The sequence below is a fragment of the Anopheles funestus genome, chromosome 2RL, assembly GCF_943734845.2.
Source record: "Anopheles funestus chromosome 2RL, idAnoFuneDA-416_04, whole genome shotgun sequence".
In the NCBI taxonomy this organism is placed as follows: Eukaryota; Metazoa; Arthropoda; class Insecta; order Diptera; family Culicidae; genus Anopheles; species Anopheles funestus.
In genome coordinates, this window is record NC_064598.1 from 71,242,250 (window position 1) to 71,253,989 (window position 11,740).

An 11,740-nucleotide genomic window follows, 5' to 3' on the forward strand; every position below is an offset into this window, starting at 1 on the left:
CATACATGGAGTACTGTACTTGACCCTGTATAAACTAAAGAAACGCTTTTGATTTTGCGTTGTACTGCCCCGTATTCTTCTCATCAGAACGAATTTCAAAAGAATAAATTCAACATTCAAACAATGTGGTAGACTTCCTGCACAACTTCCCGCTTCAGGGTCGGTTCCACGTCTGACATAATAATCCAACCGAGATTCATATCGTTCTTTGTTTTTCCCACCCATATCTGTATGCCGATTTCCATCCCCATTCATCCAACCGTAACGACAACAAGTGCATACTCTGGCCACCCTTATTCCGGTGTGTCACCCCTACTCCTGGGCCACCCTTTCTCCACAGGCGAGGTAACATATTTTTTTAACCATATTTTCAACAAACAACCATCCGAAATATGTCGAAAGAAAGCATACAACGTGTAGGAAAAATGCATTTCTACACTACTTTTGGTAAAAGAATTTGGCTCCGGGTGTGAGGAAGAGGGTCACGAAAGGAAAACGCACCATTCCGACAACAATGACGTAGTATTCGGCGCGACAACAAGTCGTCGTTTTTTTGTTCGCCATGAACCGGGGGTGGGGGCAAATACAAGAGAGCGAGAAACGGACACCCATCCGTCGGATGAGGGGTGAATTTATGTGGCCCTCGTCACACGATGTCATCGGACGGTTTTTATACATAATGTACGATGTACACCATGCACGCGTTGATAAGTTTGTGTAACAAAAGTATTTTTTGGAACAAATAATACAATGTTTTTAGATAGCTTTTAGAGACTTAGATGCTGGATGGATTATTTCGTCTATTAGTAATTTCATCAGTAATTTTTTTTTTACTCGGTTAGAACGGCCAGGCCGTATCAAGAATTTCATCAGTAATATCAGTTAAAAATTCACTCAAAATCATATTAATAATTGTGGAAATATCCCATTATTGGAGATAATGTTAGAATTAAAATTACATTAAATTATTGACCGTCGTATCCAACTTTTCCCTAGTTTTCACCCATAGTGACCACCCTATAGCTACCTTACACTCGCACCCGCACTGGACCAAGCAAACCGTTTGGCTTCCCTTATTACACACACGCATCTGCAAACGCAACCCCTGCTAGCCGCTACAACCACAACGAAACCAAAAACTAGTAGTAGTGCGCACACTCCCGCACAAACCCGGAGCCGATGTTTTACGACATCTCGTCATCTCCGCGCGCTGAAGCTGCAGCCGCATTTCGTTGCGTGAATCGGAACCAAAAAGTTCCACCCGTTCTCAGTAGTTCGCTATCCATTCGACGGTACGTGCGTGATGCGTGTGTCCGCTTTAGCGCCTTCCATTTAGCGACCAGGCGCTGTGAGAGTGTATTACTAGCGTGTTAAAAGAGGTACGCACGTGTCGTACACGCTATGTGGTGTGTTGGAACATTTTGGCAAAGAAAAAGCCCCAACTAAGGTGTAAAGTGTTTCCAGTGTTAGAATTCGTTTCATTGCACCTACGCTTTGTTTCCTGTGTGCCGCGTACATGGAGACGCCCAGTTTCTGATGAAGAAGTGTCGAAGCTAGTGGCAGAAGAATGAAAAGTGTTTACTTTCACGTGCCTCCCGAATAGAAGAGAGCTGTATCACTAGTGTGCGTGTGTTAAAACGTCAACGTTAACGACAGGTTGTAGTGGTTATGCTTCCTGGAACCACCGAGTAAGTAGTGCATACAGTTACTTTTGACAGGTTTTTTGAATGTGTGTGCGTGTGTTTAAGTTGAGCTAGGTTGGTGTTGAGAAGCACGTTTTTCTGCTAAAGTTAAGGGAAGATTGGGGAAAAGGGATGAAATACAAGAAACAAGAGAATGACGTTTCATACTTTCTATGTGCAACCCCCAACGCCATCCCTTAGTCTTTTTTTCCCACTTCCTTGTTGCGAAGGGATGAACGAACTCGTGGCATAAAGTACGACGCTTCTCGGCCCGTTTCCATACCGAGCGCGTTTTTAGCGAATTGTGTTTTTCCTTTGTTTTTCTTTTCGTCTCCATCTCTCTAGGAACCATTACCGGTCTACTAGGTTAGGATCTGCTTTACCTACCAAAGCTTTTCGTATCAAATTTTCATCCCTCTCGGCGCAAAAAAAAGAGCAAGCCATGGTATCGTACAATAATTGCATGGTAAGCTAGTATGTTGTTACTGTGGCGCTACCTACCCCTATTGAAGCCGCTTCTCCATTACCTTAGACACGCGCTTTCGGTACATTGACCTCGAATTGCTCGAGTTCAAGAGGAGCGAATATTTATTTTATCGCCGAACCAAACTAGTGAAGACAGTGCAAACAGCGCGTTCGCATACAGCACACACACACACGCACGCACACAAACTTTCGAGGGTGAAAAAAAACATACCGACTCCAAGCAGCACAGATGAGCTAATCGTGTACGGTCGGACACTACATCAAGATGAGAATCATTACGTTTTTATTCTTCGCTTCCGTCATACCAGCTGGCCGTTATTATTTCAGCAAACGTTGTTCTTTGGCACACTGTTGTCCTTTTCCGCCGTCGCGTATGTTTTAGTTGCATGGTTTTCTTTTTGTTTTGGTTTCTTTTTTTTTTGTACGAGATATTGACGTTCGTTATTGGAGATGGATTAGCAATTGATGAAGCAACACGCCATACCATCGTACGGGAGCCATTTGGGGTACCCCAGGCCATGGGTTCCTTATGTACAATATGCTTCTCCGGTGCGCTTTTCACCCCGCTCGATAGTTAATAGCTTTTTTATAACTTTTTATACAGATGCGTGACGTGCGCGGGTTACGCACGCCAGATCATTCCCATTTGGCAGCGGACCTTTCGCCGGCCATGATCACGGGGTCGTCAAGGACTTATGCGTTGGATGTATGCAGATGTTTTTTGGTTGGTTGTTTTTTTTTTTATTTGTTTTTTAAAGAACATAAAATAGATAGAAATGATTGCCTTTCGGCATGTAATAATTGATTGTTGTGAGGGTTAAAAGGGAATTACGTTCGATCGGAAAGGTGTTTGATGTCTTCAGTGTGCTGCTTCAAACGGCTGGCCCAGGAAAAAAATAATTCTATTTGTTACTTATCTATTATGGTACTCGAATTGATTTTTAACGTCTCAAAACATGATGTTTAGCATTTAAATCTTTGATTTGTAGCTAGCTAATAAACAAAGTCATTTTTTAAATTAAAAAATTGATTAAAAATAAGTAAAACTAACTCCATTTGTTTAAATAACTTTTTTTAAGTGTTTCAATGGGAAACATCAAGTGATAATGTACAGGATTTACAAAGAACTTTTTAAGAATAATACAACACTCACAATATTATTGTTTACAATAATGTGAATAGTTTCTTATAACAATTTTGTATTTCCTGTGAGTATAAGTAACAATACTATTCGACAATTTTTTTTAATAAAACCAAAACATGAAAAGGTTTTTTTTAAATGCATAATGGAAATAAGAAATAAGTACTCTATGATTGCTTCATACTTCTACAAACTATTTGTCCCAAGTTCCAAAACATTTCCGTGTTACGTAGATACAACAAAATTAGAGAAAAAAATCAAATAAGTTTGATAAATAAATCAAATAATCAAATAAACCAATTTGTACAGAAATTATAATTGTTTTAACTCACTATACGTATTTGAAATAAAATGTGGAATATTTTTTTAAATTCTTTGGATAGATCCATAGAAGGTTTAAATCCACATGGTTTAGTTTTATTTTATCTTAATTTTTATTTTATGACTTTTTATATATCGCTAGAACAGTACTTTAACCTATTTATTAAAGTTTTTTGTAAAACAGAATTGAACAATTGTGCACCTTTGAATGTATGGAAAATTTTTATTTTAAGCCAACATGGAAAAAAAGAATGTTTTACACACAAAACAAATCAAAGAAAGTTATTTGAATGTTTTGTAGAACCAGAAGCATTATGTAATAATATTTGTTAAACACATTATTTATGTTTCATTGCAATTTGAACAGCTTACATAAGCTTTATTTTATAAAATCGAAATAAACATTTGGTCTTACCCCAAAACCACCCTTTTTGGAGTAGTGATGCGGTTCCATTTCTGGAGTGTTAAAACATCTTGCCTAAGCAGTGCAGTAGTACGAAAAAGCACATATTAAACCTACCCAATTCTCACCCAATTTTTCGTTTCCTTACCGAGCATAAACACTGGCAGGTTCGGTACGATGCAGGCATTCCTTTGATTTTTAGTATGGTGCTTTTTCTCTCCCTCTCTCTCTCCCTCTCTCTCTCTCTCTCTCTCTCTCTCTCTCTCTCTGTCGTTTTGTATACCCCGACACCATGTTTTTTTTGTTACTCGCCTTTTCCTCGAAGCCTTCCGAGATAGTCGTCGTGGCGTGGAACTGGCGAAACTGGCGTCTGCCGTCAACAATCCGTGGCGACGAAAACCGATTCGCCTGCGCGTACGAAGCATGCTTGCATAGTAAATAAGGCATCGTCACCCGCACCCCATATCATGGGGGGGTGGCAATGGGGGTTGAAGCGACGGAGTAGGTGCACCCATCGACATAAACGTCAAAGAAGAAAACAAAATGAACTCGAAGCAAAAAAAAAAAGGGCTACACCCCCGTACACCCCATTCCGTCATCTGAACAGCCGAAAACCGAAATGCCGTTCGTCCGTTTGTGTCGTGTGTGCCCTGAACAGGGTTTCCACTTTATTCGGCGACCGGCATTTGATGGACGTTCAGTTGACGGGAAAGCTTCCATCGAGCAGGACGCATTAGAGTGACTCTCGGGTTTAATGTCGCCAATGTGTTTTCTACCAAAAAGTGGTGCAGCATAACGCATACGGTCCACGGTCAATGTTTGCAACAACAAAAAAACAGTGAAGTGAAGCCCTTTTTTAATGCAATAAAAAAGTGTTGAAATCCAAAAGTGTTTGCCCACGTGGGTACTACAAGGGTGGGTAAAAGACATTAGGGAAAAATATCGCATTAGGCTTAGACCCATTTGATAAAGGGGTCAGGCGTGTGCAAATCGTTCCATTCGGGAGAACTCACGTCCACCGTTTTTGGTATGTAAATGACGGCAAACGGTTTTAATGAAGCTCGTAGCCCAAGTCTAGCCTGAGTTCACCTCAGTAATAATCACCGCTGAGCAAAAAAGGGGCAAGGAAAGCCCTTGATTGTTCACGATTCTTGTCGTGCTTCGAACATATTGTTTTGTCCGGCCAACACACAGAACGTTTCACCCGGGGGAAAACACGGTGCTATCCGGTAAGCCACGAATTGTGTCAGTAAACGTATGTTTTTAATGGAATAAAAAATTAACTCCCATTCCCTGATTGCTTCGCGAGTTGAATAACCTTCTAATCGTTGGGCTAATGATTGGTAGCATGAAATCTGTCTCACTAAAATAACTTCCGGATATTTTAACTACTTCCCTACATTCCTCCCCATTCCATCATGACACTCCCCGGACTTCCCTACCTAAAGGGAATCTAATTCAAAGTGCCACAAAACTGCGACTAATATTAACATTAGGAAACATTATTATCCGTGCTTGTCGGTAATTCCCCATCAACAGTAGCAAACCAAAACAAAAAAAATTGTGTTCATCGTGCTGTGAAAAATTCTGCACTGATTCAATCCACCATACACGATCGTGATATCCGACACCCTTCCCGGGGGAAGGTATGATAAATGAGTGCGTTAATTCAATTAACAAACTATCGGTCCGCGAAACCGACCCATTAGCATATGCTTCTATGCTGTCCCGTGTACAAGTCCCCGCGAACATAAACATGTCGTTGGACAAGTGTATCATATTCGGTAGAATTCCGATTTGCTAGCTGTGAACGCCCATCAATGATTGGTTTTATGTTACACAATCATTTTACAGAGAACTTTTCGTCGAAGTAAATGGTCATTCGTAATTTTTTTATGCTAAAGTACGAAAATGATACTGAGCTGTAATATACACACAATACAATGCCCACATTAAGCTGTTTTGTCTTTTTTCGTGAAGCTTAAGATAAGCGAAAGTGATAAAAAGGTGTAAAAAAGTACCTTTTTTATGGTTTATTTAATTCGCACAGTCGCTCACTACTGGGGCATATCTTGGCAATTCCATTTCAAGTGCCTTTCTTTGACTTTGCTGCTTGTCGTTTTCATACATTTTACACACATTTTATTTATTTCTTCTCATTAAAAAAAACAACTTTTGCACACATTTATCATACAGAAACATGGCTCAACGACCAGTGAAGTTGGAGTTGGAAAAAAACAAACAAACGAATGTTTTCTTTTCTACCTTCAAACCATTGCAGTGAGATAAGAAATGTGAAATTATTACGCAGTGCTTTTAGTTGCTGCAGACAAAACATTTGCTCGTGGCCATAATTTTGGGGGAACTTTATTCTTTCACGCTTTATGTTTTGCGTCTGGCTTCCTCTGCCATTTTTATGCTCTCTTCCATGTGCGGTATGCTGTATGATGAATTTTAATTTCACCGAAAACTTTCACCTTATACCCTTGTGCTTTTGATATTCACTGCACTTACAATGTGCAACGGAGGTTTTAAATGCACTCAGTCATGCAAATGCTTGTTGCACCGGCTAGAAGAGTGCTTTTGGGTTAATTAAAACTCTTACACTGTAATGAGACATTAGTTCACAATGGTTGTGATATGCTTTTAATGTTGAAGGCTTTTAACTTTTAACTGAACCTGCAGGACGTTAGTTCATCCGTTTACTTACACTGCTCTGGCGTTTTATGTATACCGTGCCTTACATAACTATAAGTGCATTTCTTCATTGACAACGAAATGAAATTTTCGGCTAAAGTCTGAAACACGACCCCCCCCCACTCACGGGTACTCATTTGAGTGACTTTTTTTCGTGCAGGGTGGTTCGAAATCGGTTGCGTGTTTTTTAATTATGTTTCGAGACACAGACACCTGAGGGCATGGCCGTCGAAGAAGAAAATGTAGCAATTGGTGCCATCTATCGACCACAGGTCAAAGATTGGCGATCCGTTGGAGCTTTCGCGAATAGCTCCGGCCACAGACATGGTAGCGATTAGTGGTGCATGGACGAAATCTAGCCACAAGTGCCATCTAGCCATGGCCAGAAGAAAGTGTGGCGATATCTTGGATACCGGCGGATCTATGGGGCAAAGTTGGGCCAAAAATGAGGAAAATTTTACGGTTTCACAAACAGCGTATGGAACTTGGTTCCTCGATGAATAAATCACTTTTCACTATGCGAAAACCTCCTTACAATTTAATAGTAATTGTAAAAAAAATCAAATTCAGGCCACATTGCATAGTCTCCGAACCACCCTGTACGAAAAATTGACACGCAGATGAGTGACCGTGAGTGGGGGGGGTCGTGTTTCAGACTTTAGCCAAATTTTCTTTGAAAAACGTAGATAACAATGATAGTCTAATAAACCATCTAGCATTAAAAACATTTGCCACATTTGTTCACAAGGTTTAGATTGTTTCATGATCCATAAAAATAATGGTTTTGAGACAAATAATCGGTTAAAAATTCGTCAAAGAGTAGATTTTCAGATGCTTTAAATATTCATAAACTATTTTTGAACAATTTCATTACACGTCTTGAATTCCCTATTGTGTGGCGTAATACTATTTTTAGGGGCGGCCCGGTGATGTATATGATAAACGGCGCCGGTTCACACGGCAGGACCGGGTTCAAATCCCATCCGGACCGTCCCCCCGTAGCAAGGACTGACTATCCGGCTACGTGGTAAACATATGGCTAGTAAGCCAGAAATGGCCGACGTGACCTGTAAGGTCGTTAAAAGCCAAGAAGAGAGAGAATACTATTTGTTTCCGATTTCTAAATCAATCTTTTAAAGTATGTAAAAAAGAGCACTGAATATGTATACAGAACTCTTTTTAATTTTTTATTAACTAGAATTGCCACGCATGTTGGGTTTCTTCCAATCACATTAATCTTTGGAGTTAGACAATTTTGCTGTAAATAATGCATAACTTTAATTCATTTATTCTATAGTAGGAATCTAATAAAATATTTAAAAAATCAGTCAAACTAAATAGATTATTAGTGAAAGCAATAGCAAAAATAAAAAAAACTCAAAATATCTAGTAGTTCTAGTGTAAACCAAACTCAAATAACTTCGCATAATGATATTATGCAGCGTATAATATTTTAACATATCTTAATACGGCCTGGCCGTTCTAACCAAGCAAACAAAATTCCAATCCACTCAACCAACGGCTCTGGCTACCCGAGGCAATATACTAAGCTGGAGAACAGATTCGTTGTAATGTAATTGAAACCTTCGTCAAGCACTTTCCAAGTGTTGTTTAAATCTTGTTACTCTATGGACGGGAGTCAATTTTCCTCCAAATTTTATGATACGAGGGCAAATGTTACAACGCATGTGGCACTTCCTGAACGGATGGTTCGACACGTGCTTCACTACCGACAGAAATCGATACGAAATTGACCCCTTCGCCCATGTGATAAAACCAGGCACCGAAAATCAGCCCCCCATAAATAAAATTCTTTGTTTTCCTGTTTTCTTTCCTAAAGGAAAAAAAAACTAGCCCGTTCAACCTTTGCAACCGTCGGCAGTTTGTTGCTAACCAAATCCAAGCCATATACGCTGTCCCACTGTACCTTATCCCTGTCCTGTATGTTTCTGTACTCTAGAATTTCCAGCAACGCGTGTAACTTTGCTACCGGACCGACCACATTAGAGACCGGCATACTCATTACTCTATGAACGATGTAAATACTGTCCCCTATTAACTGCCCCGCTGGAAAAGCACAGCTCGCTCCAACCAAGGAAAAAGGGAAATCGATAAGAGAAGCATGTCCATAACCAGCACCGTCTCAGTATTACCGAGTTTGCAACCGGCGTATTACATAAGCTCCCCCAAGAACCAAGAGGGGGGAGAATTACGCCACATGCTACGCCCCAGCGTTCTACCGCGGCACACGGCATCGGCAGGATCCGATGACGCCAATGCCCGCACAGAATGGGACCGGAAAGTGAAAGTGAAAAACAAGGTGAAAATTGTTTCCCCACCAAAGACCTCGGCTTGAACTGGAAATCGACCCGTACCACCACCATGTGTTTAACCATCGTTTTTCGGTTACGGCGGATGTCTAGGCAGGACGGAAATAGAATCAGCAAGCGAATAGATCCTGACAGCGATACACCTCGTTCCTTCGTCGACATTAACCTTTTGCTTTTTTTTTTTTGCAAAAACATGTGACCGATGCCGAAAGGTTCGCTATCAGAATCACGTATTCATTTTCTTCTGTCCGACACTATTATCTGTGTGGTTGCTGGGTCAGAACTTTTCCATTCACAGACGATTTTTTTATTCTCCTGTTTGAGCGTTCGTTCTGTAACGGACAAGACAGTGAAATGGCCCTCAAAATAAACGCCACAGAAGTATGTGCTGGCGTGTGAAGAGCTATCATATGGTTGGTTTTTTCTGTGTTTGTTGAGGAAGGGTCGTAAAATTATACACCTTGGTACGCGGGTTGTGGAGCAAAATTTCGGCAACATTGACCTAGTTTTCTTCTCGAAACGACCCGATCCCGTTTTTGTATGTTTTTTTTTTTGTTTTCTTTTTCGAATAAAACTCACCCTTCCTTTTTTTGGGAGCGGGCTTATATACTTTTTCGCGTTTATTGTTGTTTGCAGACGTTAGGAAGGATTGCTACGCACGTTATCCTGCGGGAACTTTGATCCGTGTGGCAGTTTCCGCACGGCTTTTCAACATTCGTAACACGCAAAAGTGGAACGTCTCTTGCGGTTGGTTCGGTTCGGTTGCCCGTTTTTTGGTTCATTCTTATTCAAGGTCCGTCCGTGTCTTTACAAGCGCACGACGTTATGGGAGGTTGAGGTTTCGTGCATGACTTAAAAGCGACATGTTGCGTAGCGAGAACCATAACCATCCATTTATAATCTTCCTAATTCCGTTTCATGGGCTGGATCATTTCGTGGTAATATGTGTGTGTTTTTTTGGTGGTAATCTCAAACAATGAAACACTCTGGATAGATGGTTAAAAGTTGAATAATTACGATTTTTTTGTTACAAACTTTATGGAAAAATCGAATTTATTCGCTTCATTCTCACATTAAAATTGTTAAATTAAAATATTAAATATTTACCTGTTTATCAACCGTCTAGGGTATGAATTCGTAAAAATCTTTCAATCTTCCAATATAACAATGATAAAATGACGAAAGAGTTCCAGTAAGAAAACAATATAATAATAATGAAATTTCGTATTTTTTATTTAATTTAACATTAGAATTATTAGATTCTTTAACGTTTAAATTAATATTTAAAAATAAGTTTTTAAAAGTTTTTCTATATTCTTTCACCCAACGTTAAATGCAAAGTCAAATTTTCTTTTTAAACAAACTGCATCATTCGGTATCACATCGCAGTAGGCTTTCATTGCAATTCACCAAGACAGTTAGTACGACAATCGAATCGAGTGCAGTTGGTTGATTCTGAGTGTCTGTGTAAAACTGGTAAAAAAAATAAAATGGCCGATCACGTAACAACCGAAGCAGCGGGAAGCACCCCATCGGTACCATCGCCCACGAACGAACCGTCGATGGAGAAAACGGAAGCATCCCTACTGCACCAAATATCTGTCATCGAGAAGCGCATCAAGGAAATCGAATTGGAGCAATCGTCCACTGCGAAACCGATTCCGCCCAACATTCATGCCAAACTGCTAGCCCTGCGCAAGATCCAGCTGGATATCGTCGATAAGGAGGTACAGTTTCACTTCAAGGCACATGCGATGGAAGTCGAATATCACGCAGAGTTTCAGCAATGCCACGAAAAGATAGCACGGATCGTGAATGGACAGGAGGTGCCCGAACTGATGGAATCGAATCCCGCTCCGAACGATGTGGCCGACCAACCGAAGGGAATACCGGACTTTTGGTTGACCGTGCTGAAAGCCAGCTTTCTCGACCACATGATACTGGAAGCGGACGAACCGGCGCTAAAACAACTGCAGGATATTCGTGTACAGCTTTTGAATGAGCCAGATCCCGGTTTTGAGCTACAATTTCACTTTGGCCCTAACGATTACTTCACGAACGAGGTGCTCACCAAGAACTACTTCTTGCGCTGTGCTCCCAATCCGGATGAACCGGCCAAATTTAATGGGTTTGAAATCTACAACTCTAAAGGCTGCAGCATCGACTGGAAGCCGGATCACAACCTCGTGCAGACAGCGGGGAATTCATTCTTTGATTTTTTCTCGCCCGAAAAGATATGCAATGCCGACTACGGTGCGGACTTTAATGAAGCAATATTGGAGTGTGATTTCCAGTACGGATACCACATCAAGGAGACGATAGTACCGCGGGCGGTGTTTCTGTTTTTAAAGGAAAGTACTAGCGTCGAAGATAAGTCAGAACATTATGCCTGCTGTTGTGATCGGTGTGTTTACATCGACTGTCTTGATGAATTAGTGGCCCATCCGACCTCCAACGTGGAGGATGAAGAGCAGTCGAACCACGAGTCGATCACTGGGGTTGACGATGAAGAGACACAAGAAGATTGAAACTAACGTGTCATTTTGCTAATTTTTACGAAAGGTTTTTTAAGAATTTATATTTTCTGAAAAGAACTGTCGTGGAAAAATTATAAAAATGTAAAATTTAGAGAGAAATATTGATGAAATGTATCTACTTGCCGTATAATTGTGTGACCTAT

The 11,740-nt window shown here is 40.6% G+C and overlaps 1 protein-coding gene across 1 annotated transcript; it reads left to right on the top strand.

The window, feature by feature from the left end:
- The first annotated feature begins 10,284 nt into the window (after positions 1–10,284).
- Positions 10,285–11,727, top strand: LOC125764041 (nucleosome assembly protein 1-like 1). Its single transcript, XM_049427861.1, has one exon. It carries the CDS (start codon positions 10,551–10,553, stop codon positions 11,586–11,588), a length of 1,038 nt encoding a protein of 345 aa, XP_049283818.1. The 5' UTR covers positions 10,285–10,550; the 3' UTR covers positions 11,589–11,727.
- Positions 11,728–11,740: the final 13 nt, after the last annotated feature.

Excerpts from the sequence above, each read along its gene's own strand:
- LOC125764041 (XM_049427861.1), top strand. The coding sequence starts at position 10,551 with ATGGCCGATCACGTAACAACCGAAGCAGCGGGAAGCACCCCATCGGTA.